Source organism: Daucus carota, chromosome 4 (assembly GCF_001625215.2).
Source record: "Daucus carota subsp. sativus chromosome 4, DH1 v3.0, whole genome shotgun sequence".
In the NCBI taxonomy this organism is placed as follows: Eukaryota; Viridiplantae; Streptophyta; class Magnoliopsida; order Apiales; family Apiaceae; genus Daucus; species Daucus carota.
This window is the reverse complement of record NC_030384.2, coordinates 43,167,011-43,188,050: the sequence shown is the minus strand read 5'-3', so window position 1 is coordinate 43,188,050 and position 21,040 is coordinate 43,167,011. Positions and strand designations below refer to the sequence as shown.

The 21,040-nt window shown below is 34.7% G+C and overlaps 3 protein-coding genes across 3 annotated transcripts; all 3 read right to left on the bottom strand.

The window, feature by feature from the left end:
• Positions 1 to 378: 378 nt before the first annotated feature.
• LOC108215723 (uncharacterized) lies at positions 379 to 8,267 on the bottom strand. The gene is made up of 11 exons (XM_017388277.2): positions 7,930 to 8,267; positions 6,661 to 6,849; positions 6,478 to 6,531; positions 5,657 to 5,767; positions 4,183 to 4,242; positions 3,836 to 4,090; positions 3,355 to 3,501; positions 3,249 to 3,276; positions 2,882 to 2,952; positions 2,573 to 2,632; positions 379 to 1,010 (listed from the first exon to the last, which is right to left on the bottom strand). Exons 1-11 carry the CDS (start codon positions 8,149 to 8,151, stop codon positions 942 to 944), a joined length of 1,266 nt encoding a protein of 421 aa, XP_017243766.1. The 5' UTR covers positions 8,152 to 8,267; the 3' UTR covers positions 379 to 941.
• Positions 8,268 to 9,007: 740 nt separating this feature from the next.
• LOC108219401 (peptidyl-prolyl cis-trans isomerase CYP59) lies at positions 9,008 to 17,182 on the bottom strand. Its single transcript, XM_017392827.2, has 14 exons — positions 16,940 to 17,182; positions 16,395 to 16,499; positions 16,107 to 16,224; positions 15,889 to 15,939; positions 15,222 to 15,313; positions 15,013 to 15,112; positions 14,648 to 14,770; positions 14,476 to 14,553; positions 14,297 to 14,343; positions 14,169 to 14,224; positions 11,019 to 11,059; positions 10,733 to 10,838; positions 10,444 to 10,579; positions 9,008 to 10,350 (listed from the first exon to the last, which is right to left on the bottom strand). Exons 1-14 carry the CDS (start codon positions 17,035 to 17,037, stop codon positions 9,510 to 9,512), a joined length of 1,992 nt encoding a protein of 663 aa, XP_017248316.1. The 5' UTR covers positions 17,038 to 17,182; the 3' UTR covers positions 9,008 to 9,509.
• A 1,512-nt stretch (positions 17,183 to 18,694) lies between these two features.
• LOC108216893 (scopoletin 8-hydroxylase) lies at positions 18,695 to 20,481 on the bottom strand. The gene is made up of 3 exons (XM_017389752.2): positions 19,845 to 20,481; positions 19,409 to 19,745; positions 18,695 to 19,121 (listed from the first exon to the last, which is right to left on the bottom strand). Exons 1-3 carry the CDS (start codon positions 20,345 to 20,347, stop codon positions 18,861 to 18,863), a joined length of 1,101 nt encoding a protein of 366 aa, XP_017245241.1. The 5' UTR covers positions 20,348 to 20,481; the 3' UTR covers positions 18,695 to 18,860.
• Positions 20,482 to 21,040: the final 559 nt, after the last annotated feature.

Below are 21,040 nucleotides of genomic sequence, written 5' to 3'. Positions count from 1 at the left end.
TTAATTTAGATTATAAATTAATAACAAAAGTTGCATTTTTAATTTCTTAATTAACGTGGTTCAGCTAAAATCATTATTAATTTATTCTGGAAAATATGTCACAGGATTGCCAAGAAACTGTTTTGCTCACTTTTATTATATCGTCCCCACTTCAAAGCCACAACAAACAGTTTCAGGAATTTAATCAGGGGACACGATTGAAGATTAAAATAAATAAAAAATCTAAATAACCAAGAGCAGACATATATCATAGTTTTAACTTTCAAGTGCACCCAACACCCAGCGGCTAATTTTAGTTGATCATCATGACAAGCAGCACAAAGGAACATGCCATTCATATACACTAAAAATGGAAACTAATTATGCTTAAAACTTAACTTTGAAGCATAAAATTAGAAATCTTAGTGATTGCTTATAAGCAACTGAAAACAGATTAATTAGAACATAAAGGGATATTCGTTCGTCCACCCCATACATACAGTCATGATTAATCACTCATTTATTATCTTGTAAATAAGATGCACAAACAATACACTGATACCACACCAGGGCATTCTCCTCCCGAATGCTCCAGTCCTCTGCCGTGCGAATTATATTGTCAAACACACACAGACAAGCGCTAGCAAGTATATTAATGCAAAGGAGAAACTATTGATATGTTATTCAAATAAAGATATAGTTGATATACTAGTATATGTATCACTGTTAAGCAATGTATTAGTTGCTGACTTCAACATCCCGAAGTGTATATAACCTTGATGAAGTTAGTGCTGTGCTGCTCCAGCTGCTCCATTGTAAAACTCAGTGAAAATTTTATAATCCGTAAAAGAATTTTATATGCCACCTAAAACAAAAATCCACCATGACTGGATTCTTGTTTCACCAAATCCACCATGACTGGAAAGAGAAAGACCTCCAGTTGATAATGTACATAATTTAGATCAGACATTGAAACGAAACAGCATAACATCTCCTTCTTTGACAACATAATCTTTCCCTTCTGATCGCAACTGCATAGGACATAAATTGTATAGTCTAGTGTGATTAAAGAGTAGGGAATATTGCATGCATGCATGTCTCGTTAGGATGACAAAAACTGCTGTCAATTTGATTTTCTTACAGATGATCCGCCCAATCCCACATGACATGCTTACACCTACAGGGTGTTAAACTTCTGCTATATGACACCATGGCTGCATATCTTTGTAATACCCGACGTATATATGTAAACTTGTATTTGAGCACTTCCCTATATATATATATATGAAATTTGCAGACACACACAAAGTTGTTTGATAGTTTATTTTAAAATTTGCATGGATTCCACAATTGAGGCGAAGTTTCCCTAATGACACTAATTGCCTGTAAAGTTAAAGGATAGTGCAACCTAGTACGAGAAACCAAACATACATCCAGTGTATCTACTTGTGCAACATAGTACAAAGCATTCTTTATATTTTTCATCTTTTGCCAACTTTTTAAAGAACGTTTTTAAGATATAAGAACACTTTTAGAACCCATAAAAGCATCCATGGCATGGTTTAATAGAACCATATCATTACATATTCAACCAATATATTAGTTATGACTATTTATGCTCAGAAGCTCATAAGCTTGTTAATGATGAGGTTATTTATCATGTATCATACAATATTTATCACCATGGTCTAAGTTATAGAGAAGGTCCAATGAGACCCCACTGTACAGCCTTTTCATACAGAGGTTATTTTCAGCAGTTGTGACTTCATGGATACCAAGTTAGACAATCGACCATCGCGCCGAACACTTTGAGCATGTTATGAACATGTTTAAAGCTTAAACGGGGAAGAGGCCAACCTAGATTGGTCGTAGCAGCCTAGATGACTAGGATATACTTGGCCTCCACAATATAAATACACTTTGAGTTTGTTTTGGATTCTAGTATTTCATTTATTGACATTTGGCATCTTTTGTAATTAGCTTATTACTCGTTGAAAAAAACAATATATTCCTAATCAAATGGCTTCTGAAGTCTATTTGGCTTTTTGACCTATGGTCCAAATACATACAGTATGATTTATAAATATCATGCAGAACACAAATCCTTAAAAACTGACTAATTATAAAATATAAATATAAGTTTAAAACAGATAGAAGAACTTCATTTCATTAAATAAGACGTAATAAAAAAATTATTTATATACAAGTAACGGTACACTTTAATGAACATGCATACTTTTTAATAACTACTGCATATATTATTCAAATATATTTTAACTCTAAATTATATAGGCATATAGCAACTGCACAACAAACCGAAAAACGTAAACACTCAAAATATTAACATTCTTAATATGACTTTTATTGTACCAATCATGATAGTCAAGGGCACGACAAGTTTGAAACAACATAAAACTAATAAATACCCCTGAAAAAACACATTTAAGAAAACAGGCTCCTGAATGCTTAGCTCTTCTCTAATAACAAGTGATTTTTAACTACCCTAAAAAGAAATTACTATATTCTTAGCTATACAAAGAAATGATGTGCAAAGAACCAGAAATCACATATGGAAGGAGATACATCAACTTACAAGTCCTTTCTCCCTTGCAGAAGCAAGTGAACCAGCTGCAACAAAATCATCATAGGCAACCTAAAGAAACAAATACAATGCAAAATACAAATATGAATATAACTCACTGGTTGGATAATACACTCTATATTACAAAATTGAAAAAGAAAGCTTTAAAGCAAACCAAATACCAAATTGAAGGTACAAATGTCTTGTTCACATTTCTTTCCAGGAAGATGATTGTATAATATATTAGAATGGCATATCGTTTTGTCATTTATATTGATATATATTAGGGGAAGGACACCAAAAGTAAAAAGCGCTGCATACCGTCTCTGCTCGAATAAAACCCTTCTCAAAGTCGGAATGGATAACTCCAGCTGCTTGAGGTGCGGTCATACCTGACACATCACAACTATCAGTCATAGCAGCAATTGAAAGTTATTACTTGTATTTGTCCTCAGCCTTTAAGAATAATATTGTTAATGCCTTTTAATTTCATAATATTGCTGAATTTTGCATCCACCTAATTTGACAGTCATGTTGGCACACAAAGGTTTTTCTGATAGATTTTTTTTTTTTTTTTTTTTTGGGGGGGGGGATCACTTTTAAAGGTTGCAAAAAAAAATATTAGTAAAGACTAAAAAACAAGATGAATATTTTAAAGTAATATAAAACTGATCAAAAACCAACACACCTGATAGTATAGTCCATGCCTTTGTTTCCTGTATCATAGATACAGAAAAAGGTTAATAGCTGAAACAAAGATTTGCCAAATGATTAGAGTGTTTACGTTACTTCACCTTTTCCCCTGAAGTGAAATATGTTCGAAGTCCTAAAAGGTCATATGTTGCTCTGATAAGATTTCCAAGGCCACTTTCATCCACACCTAGCGAGTTCAAAAATTCTAACCTATCTTCTGATGGAAGTTCAGTAAGCTCTGATTCTACCTGGGGGAAAAAACCCGAATGTATAACTAGTAGATATTCCGTGGGAACAACACTAGCATTAGCAACATGTAGTAAACATGCAAATATTGAATAAACAAACAAGAACGACTAACGACCCACCCCATTCAACTGCAGGTCAAGAATAATTAAAATGACTATCTTGTATGTCTGAAATTATACATTGATGATGGGTCCTTCTTTAATTTTTATTATATAATAATTTTTTGTTTATCAATAAGAGAACTCTCTATCTTTACCAGATGATGAACTCTGCATATGCGAATACATACATAATGTTGCATAAATACAGTGTTAGTACGTAGTTACAACCAACCTGTGCCGAGACAGTTACTATTCCAGATTTTAACTCTGAAGCAAGCTTCATCACATCTTTGACATGAGGATTTTCTTCAGGTGAAGCCAAATCAGATTCTGCTACATTAGCCACATAAATGACTGGCTTCATTGTAAGTAAACACATGTGCTTTATAGCATCCTTTTCAAACTCTGTTAGAGGAACTGATCGAGCTGGTTTTCCATCCATTAACGCCTGCTGAATTCTTTCCAATGCAGATTTTTCTGCTTCCTCCTAAAATTTGAATATAACATATTCAAATATCAGCTGACAAAGTTCCCACTCACTTCTTCGCAAAGTAAGAACAAACTGGAAGCAAGAGATACCTTAACTTTTGCTTGTGGACTGGATTTGCCTTTCTTCAGTTTATCAATTCTTTTCTCAATCTGCATTTCTTGTAAACATTACAGTTTAGTTCCATTAGCTTAACTTATTTAGTATGATATGTTGGAAGTTTACAGAAACACAAAAAATTGAAGATCACAAAAGCAGTTGTAAGCCATGTAATACAAGCAGGGAGGCACTTCAGACATATGTTCCAGGTTAAACAATGAAATATAGGTTGTATATGCTACCTAAAGCCCCTTTGATACATACTGGTAAACAATGATATGACAAGAGATGCACATCTGTGGCATATGATTAAGAAAATGGATGTAATCTGTATAGAAGGGAATCCTAAATTGAGGGTGAATTTCACTCACATTACAGGATAAATATGGTGTGGTTTTGGTGACTTACTACATACCCCATAATACAGTAGAATTTAAGAATTGTGAGTTTCCAGTGGGGTTCACTCAATCGAGTAGCAGGCATATATGAACCATAAAACATGATCTATATTTTTTTGGAGCAAGGATTCAATAAAAAAAAAATGCCGCATTATGATGAAATACTACCAGTACCCAACCCTATCTTTCCTATGATCTTGTGTACGTTCTTAGTGCTAATTCCATATGTGCATATGGTTCTTAAATAAGATGGACCAGATATGGGCTCATGAGGTTATTGCTGATGGGAAGGGTAGTCAGAATTCATAAAGCAAATTCGCAACTTCCGAGTGCAGACAGATTCTCCTCAGAGCTACTTGTGTAGCTACAGGTCTACTTCCTGTACTAGTCACATTGATGTGCAAGGCTCATTGTTCCCAATTATGTCTTACCTAGGTACTATAGTGGGTCTATATGTGAAGCTGGACACAGCAACGAAACCATGATATGTGATAGACTGATAACATGCTTTATAACTGACTGAAAACAAATTTATTAATGTGAATCAGAACCGGACACCAGGGAATATTGAATTGTTAGTCATCCTGATTAACCTATGACCATCTATCTAACCCGGCCTTAACAGTGATGTATATCATGCCCGCCCTTTCAACAAAAATTAACAAACTTGGGTGTACAGAAGCCAAAAAGGAAAGATGAAAAAACAAAATTCTCCCCTGTTTGTTTTACTGTTTTGTACATCTAATAAGAGGAAAACAAGTACCCTTGGCGTACTTTTACCTCTTATTCTCTTACAAGTAGTGAAACAATTAACCAAACACCCTCTCATCTCATCTAAACTAGACTAAAAAGAATGCACAATAAAAATAGAATGCCAACATACCCTTTAACTGTCCTATTATGCCCTTCCAAGTTAATAAAAACTATCTAATGACTGCATTACAGCATTTAGTTTCTTAGATCTTGAGTGATGTCTGGAACAAGTACTTCAGGAAATACAACAGTGCAAAGTATCTCCTGCGACAATTATACTCCCCGCACGGTAGCAGATAAATATATAATAACATACCTGGTCTACATCTGAGAAAACAAGTTCCAAGTTGATGACATCTATATCAGACTTTGGATCTACTTTTCCATTCACATGAACAATGTCATTATCCTCAAAACAACGAACCACCTGGAAAAATGAAAAGAGTCTTCTTAAATAAAGATGGTTGAAGATTCTAAATATAAAATTCAAAAACTTTTAATAATTAAAACACGAGCTTCTATGAGTGGAGACAGGGGAAGGGAAAAAAATCTACGCAGATATGTTTGACTACGAATCCTAATCATATGTTTGCCTTTTTTAGTGTCAAAAATCCAAATCACTAAGCTTTATGTTATCAAGAATTGATGGTTCATGCCAGTGATACGGTGGTAAAGAGTTGTTACAGCCATTTTAAAATAAACTGTTGTTTCCTTGGTTAGATGTTGATCATAGACCAATAATAGCGCTAATTTATTTAGACTTGCACAGAGTATACAATCACAAAGCTCAAACAGAAAGCTATAAAAAATACTGAAACCATTAGTAAAGATATCTACAACCCAAAGTAAACATTGTTTTATGACAATTGTGACCATGTTCAACTCCTTTAAACCAAAAGGAGGGTAATAAAAAATGAATGTAATTATGGAACTTTTATGTCTTCACACATCCAGAATTCCAGATACTATAACCATATATACCAATCTTACAACTAAAGTAAAATATACATCTTGAACCCTACTGCCCTCTTGACATGACTTCAAATCTAGTAAAATATACTATAACCACCAAACACTGAATAACTTTCAAATAGGTATTAAAAGCTGGGAAAACATCTCTACGCATATGAATATTACCTGGAGTATGGAGTCCACTTCACGAATGTGTGACAAAAACTTGTTACCCAAACCCTGCAGTCAACAAAATGCTAGATCTTAATCATATGCCATCATCTAAAAAGTGGCTAGATCACTCCCAAAGAACAACTTACAGATAATACCAAGAAAATATGGATAAAAAAATAGATAACTAAAAATCACCTCCCCTTGACTAGCTCCCTTTACAAGCCCAGCAATATCTACAAATTCTATAGATGCTGGAACAGCTCGTTGAGATTTGCTGAGATCAGAAAGTACTTGGAGACGTGGATCAGGTACACCAACAATTCCGACATTTGGTTCTATTGTACAGAAAGGAAAATTAGCAGCTTGTGCTTTTCCATTCTCAACCTGAAAAGGTATGTCAAAGGCTACAGATAAACTGACGAAAAGTCGTACAGAATTTGATAAATCGCCTTACTAATCAAATATAACATTCATCAAATATTTAAGTGTATATTATTGTGATTTCGGTTTACAAACTATATAATGTTGGACGTAACTGGAAAATTAACAAGAAATGACCTGGTCAGGTTAAGCCACACAAACATCTACTAAATGTCTAATTCTAAGATCCTCAAAGCTGTTCAATACATAGAAACACAGACCAGCATAAGGGACTTTGTGGTAACACAGGCATATGATCGATTACTTAGTGGGCTCATCGAAGACAGCTAAATATACATGTATAAATGATATATTATGCATAAATCATAATATTGTTAATTCATAATTCATAGACAATAATTCCTAGATAAGAAGCATTTAACTAATAAAGCAACCTAATTTAACATAATATAAAGTCCAAGACTCCAAGTGGAACAATTTAAAGCCAAACTGCCAAAGTAATAAAGAAAGCAAAGTTAATTAGTCCATTTCATCTTCCTCTGTCATCAAGATTCACAAAATTGTCTTCTTCACTAATATGATTTGTATCATCAACAAAGTCTTCTTGTTTCTCGTCTACGGATATTACTTCATCAATTAAATGTTTAGATGAAATGGTGGTTTACTCCAGTAATTTGTGGAAAATATCAATATAGATAGCTCAATTAGAAATTTAACACCACAGCTGGTACAACTTATCAAGCTTTTAATTAATTTAATTTGCATAAAAATCAATGGTATATACTGTTTAGTATTGGGAAATAGCCATGGGGAAATATTATAAAGAGAGATGCTTTAGGCTTCCATTCTATATCCTTCCATATAGATACAACTAGAAAGCTAGTAGCAACATTTCATTTCTAATCAAGCACAGAGAGAGAGGGAGAGAGAGGGGGGGCGGGAGGGGGAGAGGGAGAGGGAGAGCGAGAGCGAGAGAGAGAGAGAGAGAGAGAGAGAGAGAGAGCGAGAGAGAGAGAGAGAGAGAGAGAGAGAGAGAGGGAGGGAGGGAGGGAGGGAGGGAGGGAGGGAGGGAGTGAGACTAACAACAGCGTTGAAGAGAGTAGATTTTCCGACATTAGGGAGACCAACAATGCCAGCTCTCAAACTCATGGTAACCTTAGAAGAGTATTGGCGCCTCCCAAGTCCAATTGCTACTGATAAGCTTGGGCGGCAGAGGAGAGCGGAGCTAGGATGGAGTAGACTGGACTTGAGTGGAAGAAGAGCCATTGATGAAGGCACCAGTTGATGACATGCTATTCTCGCCATTTCCGTATAAGTCTCCGTTCACACACTTGTAGAATGAGAAATAGGCTGGGGGGTTTAGCGTGAGTTTTATTTTATCTAGAAAAATTATGGAGAGGAAGCAGGAAGCTAGTGCCTAGTCATCGTCCCATATATTTTCCTATTTAATTCTTTACAGAGAATTAATTACCTCTATCAGTAATAATCAGTAGCTTTCAACTTTATGTTTTCATAATTCAACTCTGAGTCCAAAATATTTAATGTTAATCTAATTATAATATAACTATATTTTCATTTTATTGTAAATTTTAGAATTGAATTTATAATAATTTTATATAAAGTATATTTTTTATAATTAATTATAAATATATTATATAATGAAGGTAAATTTTATTTATAATATAATTATATATAATATATAACTACATGCCGCAAACGAGAAGAACATTAGTTGATTTACCCGGATTACATCAACGACCAGAAAAGCATTTCGCTTTTATGTAATTTAGAGAAACATTTTTTAGTAACGAATATCAAGATATGTCTTATTATTTTAATGAATATAAATTATATATTGATGGCTAAATTGCGTGTGGTGTTAATTTATTTCTTTTTTAAAATTGTAAATTTTAATTACAAAAATTTAATAAGGATCTTGGTCCCTGTAAATCAATTATTATATCACATTATTGGCAATATAGGATTCTTTTTCTTTCCACAATCTTTATAAATATAATTATAGTTTATTACCAACAAACAATCAATTGTCTACAATCTCTCTCAATTATGCTCCCTCCCATTTAGTGATATAGGCGTGTTTTCCTGAAAATACAGACAAAGTTCCAGACGTGCTTTTCCTGACCTTGAATATATATCACTGTAAACAAAAACAAAAACAAAAATATGATACATCAATAAAAACCACTCCAAAGTCGATGAACAAAAACTTGGTAAACACCTGCAAATAAGCGTCACATAAAACAAACTTACCCAGCCAGCAGTTGACAATTCCATGGCTTATCTACTAAATAAGGAATTGTCTGCTATATAATGTTACTAAATAAAGAATTGTCTGCTATATAATGTTTCTAAAACAGAACAATTTGATGACAAAGAATTCTGTCTGAATAAAGAAAATTTTGGTAGTCACCTTGGAAGACTGATTAATAACTAAAATGCTGCAACAGACTTTCATAGGTAATTACACTCTGCAAATCCATGGATACATATATGAAATCTCATACATAAACTTACTAACTCGTTCATCCAAAGCTACCGACTTTGGAATCCATGGTACACGACATTACGACACTTCCCTCTTCTAAAGTCGATTGCTTCCATCCGAGACACCATCAACCACTCGATTATCATGAGTAGCAGCATTACTTGGTCTTTCTCTTTTCATAATCCTGATCCTCCCTGCTGCTTTTGTGACCATCAGAATTATTATGCGTCTTTCTATCATATGGCTCATCTCTTCTGTCTCGCTTATAATCATGTACTTTTCCCTTTCTTTCACTCCCATCTTCAGTCTGATCAGCTCGAACATCATCATCTGTGCTCCTTCGCTTATAATCTCTTTCATCACGCCTGCTTCCATGGTGCCCAGTCTCTGCATTCCTCTTTCTGTACTCCCTATCATCCCTCCTGCCTCCATGAGATTCTTTCTCGACACTCCGTTTACGCTCTCTTTCATCTTTTGTATCTCCACGCGAGTTATTCTCTGCACTTCCCTTTTCATAATGTCTGACATCCCTCCTATCTCCGGGATTACTCTTCTCATTACTCCTACTTTTTAACTCTCTTTCATCCCTACGGCTACCTTCAACTGTACTCCTCTTTGAATAATCTCTCTCATGCTTCTCATCTCGAAGACTATCACTTTCTAAACTCCTTTTCTTGTACTCGTCATGCACTTTTCCATCTCTGCGAATACTGCCACTTTCGTTTCTAAACTCCTTCCCTTCCCTTCTGCTGTGACCTTGATCCCTACCACTTCGTGAATGGTTTCTACCCCCATCTCTCTCATCCTCTCTCTGTTCTCTGTCAATATGCCTATGCCTATCATGAGAGTCTCTATTCCTGTAATCCCTGGACTTGCGTTCATCCGGACGTTGGTGGTTCATGTTTGGTTTCCCATTATGATCCTCGACTTCATATTTACCATGAGCCTTACTTCGTCGTGGACTTCCACCAGATTCTCCATCAAAAACCATTTCATAACTGCAATATTAAAGAATATTACAACATGAGACACTTGAAAAATCAATGGAAGATCATATAAATATCAATCTTTAGGTGCATCAAGTGACAAACCTAGACTTGTTGTTGCTACCACGCTGGGTATTGTCATCTTTCAAGATGTACTTTGCAGGTTGGTGCTTTGCAGTTGGGCTACCAGTACAATCCTTGGCAATGTGATCAGGGGCACCACATTTAAAGCAACCTTTTTCTACAGTAACAAAACAGGAAATGTTAACAAGTTGAACAAAACAGCCAGGTAGACCCTTCCAAATTAATCTCGTGCATGTGTTCACAACTGCATATATTTGCCAAAACAAGAGATGGATTTATAAATAGGGATTATAATCAGAAGCCAACTCACTGTTTCCATTCTGCTGATCTTTACGCCGGTATTGAGACCAAAGCTTTGCAACACTTTGACTAAAATCAACATGTATCCTTCTATCATCAATCAGAGCATTATCCATCTGCCACCAGATATAGTAAATATCAAAATTCTATTATTGTTGTTGAAAATCAGAGACATAAATTTTCTAATAAGATACATAATCTACATGCATAAAGTGTAACAGTACAAAAGCACAACAAATACAGTGTACAAGCACAACAGACACAATGGGGAGTAAAAAATATATGACATAGCATACCTTATAATATGCTTGATTGCAGGATTCTGTATCTTCAAATTCTGGCACAAGTGAAAAGTTGCTCAATGATTAGGTTTGTTTATACAATGAGAAGGTAAGAGCACTTAATCAAAAATTGACATATATCGGTAACAAAACTAAATAAACAATCTACATACAAGTACATCCTCGGACAAAAAAGAGGATATTCATTAAATTAAATCTATATAATTAGCGTAAGGGACTTCTTATGGTTGATCATCGGTCGTCGCAGTGGTTGGTTGTTACAGAGTCCCACGTAACTTAAAAAATGATTTAAAAGAAGAAATTATAAAAGAGGAGAGAATATATGCACCACTTATATAAAAAAAATAACTAAACATAAATTATTTTTTTTTGACAAATTTCGAATATTTTTTATAGCATGCATGCATTTAAAAAATACAAATAACCAATTAATGTGAACAGAAAAGCTAAAAAGATAAATTAAACAGAGATGATAATATGTACTACTTGTATTATGTAAAAACTGAAATTAGAAAATAACACATTCAATAACAATATTTAAATATTTTCATAACATCTATATTTTTACAAAAATACAAATAACAATTAATAAGATAGTAATACTATAATATTTCAATATATAATTTAAATAAAAGTTAAGAAATTGTTGAAAGAACAAAAATAAATATAAGTTTGAATGTTTGATGATAAATATATTAAATTAAAGGTACCATGCAAATAAGCTAGTAATCACGCATTATTATATAAGCTTAGTTGGAGAAAGTTCTAAGACTTCAGGTATCTGTCAGCACTTCATCTGTCAATCTACCCTACTTTGGCAGAATGATAGATGAATGCAAGATTTTGCCGACTCAGTGGAAAGATGGAGTGGTTTCCTTAAGGTTTGTTAAACGATCTGCAAACACTGTAGCTTACTATTAAGCCAGGACTGCTTGTGGTGTATCTGATCGTGTGTTACATGTGAGCAATGCTCACCCGGAGTTCATTGATGTCTTGATAAACAATCTGATTAATTTTATGAAATTCCCTTTTTTCAGGGAAAAAAAAAAGGGCACTTCAGGGTTAAAACAGCCTGAGAAGTGAGCATGCACTAAATATGGTATGGAGCATATTAGTACTTGGCCTATCTAATGTTCCAACATATCCTGGACATATTTGGGTTGCAAATTTCTTCTGTACAGTGCAATGTCAAATGTCAACTAAATGAAAATAGATTGTGTTCGGAAACATGAAATTCATTTCAAATGCTTGTTTCAAAAGACATGAACTGAGCCATCATTTCAAAATACCAGTTTCATGCTTGAATTTACATGAGTTAGGTACTGTTTGGGGTTGCTGTTGCAGACAGCAACAGCAGCTTTTTGCTGAAAAGCAGGTGAAAAACTGTTTGGTAAATTTAAAAGCAGCTTTTCTGAACAGCAGCTTTTAGCTGAAAAGCAGCTTTTAGAATAAGCAGGTCCTCACATGCTTTTGGAAAAAGCTGTTTTCAGCTTTTGCAGGAAGCTGTTACAAATTTCACTATCAAACCTCGCCAAAAAAATTATTTTTTTTAATATTATAATTCAAAATAAGCAAGTATCAAAAAAATGACCAAACAGTTATCTGATTTTTGCAACAGCACTTTTTCTGACACCACAGCAATTTTTAACAGCACTCCCAAACAGACCCTCAGTATTTGATCAAATCAAAATCTAGGGATAGGCATTCGCCCCGCATCGCTCGACCCCGATCCGATCCCCGACCCGAACCCGCATCGCTCGACCCCGATCCGATCCCCGCCCCGTTCGGGTCGGGGATTCGGGGAATTTTTCGGGGGCGGGGCGGGGATCGGGGAAAGTTTCAGGAAAAATTCGGGGATCGGGGCGGGGTCGGGGATTAATGTCTCCCCGACCCCGATTGTGTATATATATAAACAATAATATATTTATATATATTATACTAAATATATTATTAAAAATAGATAACTTTTATAATATAATAAAAATTAGAAAATGATTTATTGATTGATTATAAATATATTGTAATATAATATATTTTAAATTGTTATTTATTTATATTATAAATCAATTTTAATATGATTTGATATTGAAAATATAAAATAATAATATTTTATTAGTATATTAGGAGTTAGTAGTTTGTTTGTTTATTAAAAAATATATTATATATTATAAAGTTATAATTTTTTATTAAAAACTAAAATTTCCCGAATCCCCGCGGGGATCCCCGTTCCCCGTTCAGGGCGGGGATCGGGGAGGAAAATCATCCCCGTTCGGGGTTCGGGGCGGGGGCGGGGGTGGATATTCAATTCGGGGATCGGGGTCGGGGATAGCACTCCCCGCCCCCGAAGTGCCCCGTGCCCATCCCTATCAAAATCCAAACTCTTTTAATATTAATCAAACATGTCGTTTGACCATATCCAGATTTTGAAATATAATCCTAGTTCACAAACAAGTACTAAGGTGTCTTTAATTTGAACAAAAAAACAGTAGTATGACATTGACATGAGATGATCAGTGAAATGAGAATACACTCAGCAGCAGCTTTAGCAAGGACCTTAAGTTTAATGGGTACCCGCATTGGAATCCCGACTGAAAATAGGCACTAGGACAAGACAAATCCATAAAAATTACTAAAGAGGACATGCGAAATAATAAGCACCAAGGGTCCTACAACTTCTCCTGTTCCTCTTTTATAATTATTGGGTATAATAAATCTTTTCTTCTTATTGCTAAAAGGACAAAAAACAAACAGAAAAATAAAGGATGCATGAACAGCTGAGAGATAGTTTGTAAATGCAAGAACAGAAACTGGAAAGGACATATCATTCCAAATCGATACAAGTTAAACATCATAAAGTTATTCGAATAACCCATCTGACAAAATTTGCTAGAGTGACAAGTTGCAAAAGCATGATATAAGGTTTGATGCCATCCACATTTTTTACTTTACTGTATAATGACATTTCCCCAAGACTTGTTTAGTTGACAGGTAAACAATCTTTACAACAATCAACACAGATTTTTACTGTAAGATCTTTGTAATCTCTAGCAAGATACTCCAAAATTTAGATTGCCAGAATAATCAAGAGGGAATACTTAAAAACAAACAAGAAACTGATAACTGAAGCTATATCAATGAACTCACCAATGAAAGCATAGCATAAACTGTCCCCAGTTTTAAAATCCCGGATTATGTCAGCCCTGCCAATATTGATATAATTATTAGAAAGAACACAAGATAAATGGATCATGCTAGGGTATTAAAGAACTTACGAAGTAACAGTTCCAAATCTTGAGAAGATTGTGTGCAAATCCTCATCCTGCACTCAGAAGTTAAAATTCATAAGCAAGAAATATTACAGAAAGAGCAAGGGCCAGGGAACCAAAACATCCAATATGGAATATGCTAGTAACAACAATCCAAGATATATGTGTACAAAAAGAGGACTCACTTCAGTTACTGGATTTAGCTTACAAACAAACAACACATTCTCAGGAGGCTTTATTTCAGCATCTGGAATGTCCCCAATCTGTAAAGCACAAGTGAGAAAAATAACTTAAAATCCAACATGCACAGAAGTCTAAACTAGATCCAAATTGTCTTTATTTGTGCAGAACTCTTACACTTTCAAGCACTACTGCTCTGGAATGTGCTTCCTTTGTTCGGATAACTTCTTCAAGCTCTCCTGGAGCCAACTGCTCGTCCATGGGTACCCAGTCATCTTCAAGTCGTACTTCATCATCAACCTAATGGAGCAAACGCAAGAGTATGAACGTTGCAGAGTGATTGATTTGTAAAGATGAACTGACGAAGACGTATACAGGGTGCTTTAAAAAAATATCATATAATAAGCCAAAAAGCTATAGAAGATGATTGGTCATAAAAAAATGATAGATTTTAAATGCAAAAACATATAATTAAGAATCACGTAATTGATCCAGATGGCTAAAATAACCAAACATAAAAAGAATCTGACGCGACTTATCACCTCATCTTTGGGTTTGCCTTCAGGAGAGGCATCCGGCACAAGCTCAGCAAGTTGTGGTGGATCATCAAAAGGATCTTCAAGTATATAAGTGTGTTTAATTCTATCAATAGAAACTGAATATGTTAGAATCTAGTAAGAGGTGATAACACTGAAACGAATTAATTGCTATAGAAAAATATCAATATGTGTTACATGAATGAAGTTAAAACCTGATATTTTTGTATGGCCTGCCCTTCTCATCTACATAAGCTTCATTTATCCTACTCAGTGTTTCAAGCCCTTCTGCAACCTCCCCGAAAATCTAAAAAATGTGAAATTGAAGTTTGATATTAAGATCATTAAGAAATCAACCGACTCACAATGATCACTGTTAAATCAACATCAACATAACTTGGCTTTTGATGTTTAAATACAAAAACCCAAAAATTTCTAGCAAACGCAACCTATTACAAGATTTCTAAAGACATTATGACACTATATTTACAATTATAGACAAAAGAAAACATGAATAGGTATATTCTATTAACCAACTCACTCAAAGTTTTAACAGAGACCACATAGTCACACATGTTCACATAATTTACCAATATCGTAGGAGACTAATAGACCTGACTAGCATCATACAAAACCTTAAAAGCGCATCTTATTTAATGTTGAGAAAAGAAAATCATATATATTGTTTTGTTCTAAAGTAACTGTTGGAAAATTATGACCATGAGGCTAGAGTTAGGCTACTTGCTGAAGCATATAACATGAATGACAAGCCATGTGTACCACCTAAATTCAAGGTTTGTAATGCTGCTCTAGATGAATATTTGTCATAGTTTATAGTTTCTACTACAGAAGTTGTAAGAGGATATAACTTAGAAAACTCACAGTGTGCTTCTCGTCCAGGTAGTCAAGATCATCACGCAGTGTCATGTAGAACTGAAAAATGATCAGTAAGTTAGAATCACATGAGAAGTTTTATCCTAGTGACAGATATGAACAGCTGGTAAGAAGGAATGGGTAGAACCACTTGGAAAATGTAAAAGAAATACTCAATAACAACCAATAAATAGTTAACTTGATACTTTCAATAGCACAAGTCAAACCTGAGAAGCATTGAGATTCTGTCCAGCACTGGCCATAGCAACTGTGCCAGTCTTAGAATGCTTTAAATCCAAATGAATCTCGTCACCGAAAAAGCGAGCTTGATCTCCGTATAAGTATCTGTGAAGATGAATTTAACCTCTTAGATATAGAGACGTTAACATAAAATATTCTTCCCGGACAACTTTCATATGTATAGGACTATAGGACTAAAAATCTATAGTCCAAAAATAACTCCAATGCCAATGCAACCATAAACGCAAAACTGCAGTCTTAAATTTATCACTCACTTGTAAATAGAGTCCCCGCCAGATCCTGTCCCAGTAGGATCACCCGTCTGTGCAGTGAAATCCTTCTGAACATTGTGAAACAGGCATCCATTGTAATACTTAATCCTGCAATAAACCGACCACAACAAGAAGCGGTTACAACGACTGACTACCCTACTAAAAATATTCCTCAAAACACAACCTATCATCGTTTCGGGAAAAAAAATTCTAGACTCCGAGACATGAGTATCTTATGTCAAACACTCCACTACTCTAGTGTCATTACTTATCCTCGACGTATCAAATTCATATATTAGGTTCAGCAACAGGCATAAAAAATAAAACACTGCAAACACAAATGCTGGTAGACCGTAGACATAAAACACACGTTCCAGCTAAGTTAAATTGTTAACACAGATCTCCGCAACAATCAGCACTAATAAACAAAGTTTCAACATAATCATCTCAATTTATTTCAGAATTATCTAATTATTTTCACGAATTGTACAGATACTAGAGGCGAAATCAAAACGCAATTAAGGAAATTAAAAAAATTAACGACATACTTGCAGAGCTTTAAGAAATTCTTGCACGTTAATGGACAGCGGTCTGTGTGCAAATCAACGACGATGTCGCCCAGGCTTGTCACGATCAGAACCGACATTTTTAGCTCGTTGAGAGTCTGTACGCTCGGCGGTGAAATATTCCGGCAAGAGTGTGGGGTTTAGCACCGTGTTTGGGAATTGAAACAGGGGTGTATTGAAGGATGGGTTGTTTAGGGCATATCTTCGAATTCACTTGCCGACCCGTATATGTTTTACTGTTTTATGTTTGAAAATTTATTTTCTATTCAATAAAAAAATATTGAAATCGTCTACTATTATAAAAAGAATTAAAAAAATAATAATAATACTCCCTCCGTCCCTCTGGTTTCTATACACTTTCTTTTTTTGATGTCTCATTTAATTCTATACATTTCAAAACTTCCCCAATATGGTAAATTTTTATAATATAAAAATCTTAATCACTCACTACTTTCATCCACTTTTACAAATCTATCAATTATATATTGATGGGTCCCACTACTTTACCCACTTTTCTTTCTCTTTCCTCTTACTTTATACAATTTTCTTAGTCTTCGTGTCCAATCCAAACGTATACAGATCAAAGGGACGGAGGGAGTATGTAATATGAGAGTCTTTTATTTTATTTTTTTACATAGCCTTCGACTTGACGAGTATATAATTCAAAATTTATAATTTATATAGTAAAATATCATTTTATTAGTATATTAAAATTTGATTAAAGCATAGCCAACAAAACTTTTAACACTTGTAACCTTTAAGAGATACATTTTTAGTTATTTAAGACTTCTATCTATTAAGAGAATTTTAATTTTAATATGGCTCTTTTTACTTTATGATGACAAAAAAATATAAAATCAAAAAAACCTAATCAAAAATTTGTATTTCAAATTATACCTACGTTGTTTTATTATAGCATAATAGAGATAGTATAGATATTTTCATTCAAAGAAAATGAAAATTTAAAATAATATTTTATATATTTTCAATGTATTTATGTTTGGATTTGATATTCAAGTCATCTATATATAATAATTTGTGTCCTTGGCATATAATAAATATTAAATTTGATGAGTTTCGTAGATTTTTATTTGTGAAATTATTTGAATACAAAATTATTTATATTAGATGAGTAATAAAAATACACTATGTGCCCGTGAGCACGTCATAGAAATAACTTTTTATGTTTTACAAGGTTAGAAGCATCTTCAGAGTTCAGGCTAGTACAGTATAACTGATAAGTTTTGCAAATCAATCATGGGTCAAAAAGTATCTATTGTAGCATCGAAGGAGAAAACGTCTTGGAGTCTTATAAGAGCAACTCCAATGCAATGCTATACTTGGTTCTATTGCTATATTATAGCATCAAAAGTAAAAAAATTCAACTCCAAAGTGGTGCTATATTTGGATGCATCCATGCATAGATGCATCCTTGGTTCTATATTTGAAACCAAGGATGGATCCATCCATGTTGCCACATCCTTGGTTCTATATTTTACTTATAGAAGTTAGGTAAAAAGTTAATGAGTTGCTTAAATTTATAACTAGTTATAAAACTTAGCATTGGAGTGCAAGTTTTATTTTAGCATCAAAAAACACTTTTTGGTGCTATATTATAGCAATAGCAATAGATATATAGCATCTAGCATTGGACTTGCTCTAAGGAGGGATTGCAAACCACTTGTCTGAGTTGTCTCATAAGTCAAAGTCATTGTAATAGCACACACTGATAGCAAATTAGCAAGGACAAATTGAATTAATGGCCAAATGAAATCATCATATTCCATGTACTGACATCATGGAGGTTCTTATTAGGTTCCTGATTAACTACTACAGGAATCCTGCAACAGCACAGACACAAGTCTCCGGAACAACCAAACAATTAAACATGAAACAAACATTTTCAAGCAGCAGTGTGGTTGTTTTTCTGAACGAAATCAAGGGACTTCTTTCCTTCGTGAGCATTTGAAAAAAAGTTGTTCATGTAATCTGCATACAAGACGTCTCTATAATGAGCCACCCCGTCACGCTCCACTAGTTCTGGGAACGGCCCAATAGTCTCTGTTGGGTTAGGCGATGTGAAAACCGGGATTGAAACTCTTGATTGCTTGCTTGTGGTACGCACTCTGTGCTCAGCACTCAAGTACTTTCCATTGCTTAAGATCTACAAACAAAAACACAAAATCAATAACCAGTAGCATCTATTTCAAATGCTATGCATGGTTAGTTTCTTCCAAACCTCCACAAACTGTGTCCCCTCTAAAAAAAATTGACATGTTTTCACCATTCTAAATTTTACAAAATTATAGAAGTGTCTCCAGAAAATTTGAAAATATATAAGTGTTTTTCGAAAATTTGTTTGGTATTCCCCAAGATTTGAATGCTAGATCTGCGTACGCCCCTTAGTCTACACTTATGTGTCAAGAAAAGAGATCCAGTTGAGGTTCTGACCTGTAATGTATCGCCAACATTGATTACCAGAGCACCGGAAACAGGAGGAATCTCTAACCAGTCATCACCGTTCGTGCTTCCTTCTCGTCTAACATATAATCCTCCGATCCCATCTTGCAGCAACACCGTCAACATTCCGACATCCGAGTGACGCCCCACTCCCACAGTCAGATCCGGATTGGGGCATGCAGGGTAATAGTTCATGTTCACCATTTTAAACCCCAGAAGTCCATCTATTTTAGATTCTTCAAGCTTCACCCCGAGGTTTTCAAGTAGAATTCTCAGCACTGTTTTAATCATATTCATCGACATCTTCAAGTACTGCAGAGCAACTTCCCTGAAAAAAATTAAATAATCTCATTCATTAACATCAGACATTTTAATACACCTATGAGCTATGACTCGTACATAATATTTAGTAATAATAAACAATTACTTGCAATCTTGAGGCCAAAATTGATGAGCATCTTGATCACTAGTGTAATGCATGCTAATGTAGTCTTTCCACTCCAGAGCCTTCTCTTTATCTGGAATAAAACTAGTCCCATACTTGACAGAAGGACTAGGACTCGCTCCTTTAAGATAGACAGCTTTCTTCTCGGCTGGTTGATCAAAAAACTTGTGAGCCGCTTCTTTAAGCGACTCTAGTAAATCCAAGGGCAAGCCATGGTTGACCACTTGAAAGAAGCCTAGTGTTTCAGCTGCACTGGCAATATCACGAACCACTTTGTCGTGCTCAGGTCCATCAAGTTTCGATAAATCAATAGGCAGATGCTCGTACACCTGATAGCCATCAGGCTTTGATATCCTCTCACACGGTGGCTGAATGTACCGCTCAGGCACTTTTGATATACCAGAATCTACAAGGCCTTTGACACCGTTACCTTGGTTGACAACAAAGTTGAACAATGAATCTGCATCTTCAAAACTCGGAGCCATTTCAGAGTAATGAACGGTAGTGTTCTTTTGCAACTCGAAAATGTTTTTTTCTTTGTGCAGGTTGATATGCAGAGTGACGGTGCGAGAACATATCGGTATAGGTTTCTTTTATGGATCCTGTCCTAGCATGGTTTGTCCTATCCACAATTTTAGAGTAATTGATGGATCTAATATCGGGATTCTCACAAATTTTTATCATATTCAATATATTTTTGTGTGAACGAGGAAAATTATTCATTTCGATCATCTTGCTCCAAAAAGTACTGAACATGTATATAATTATTTTAGTAGAAGAAAACATTATAAATGACAGAAATTGATTATTGATTATATTGCCACTTGGATATATGGTCCAAATGTTATAAAATTATAAATGGGATAAGCTTTTATAATGCTCGAGACTTCGAGTCGTGGACATTATCACATGCCGTTCAATTACGTCTCTGGAGTCTGGAGTCAGTGGTAGACTGTCCTGGTGTCACGGCATTGAATTAAAATCCTATCGTGAGGGGAGGCCTAAACAATTCGAGGAACCAATTGAATAAACTTCGATAAGTGTGGACGAGTTAGTCGCTTCACTCAATTATTATCAAAAAATATTACATTAACCCTGGCCTGCCGCGTTTAGCGCATGGGCATTAAACAACTATTTTATTTCCTCGAGGACAAATAAAGTCTGGCCAATGTTTGAGA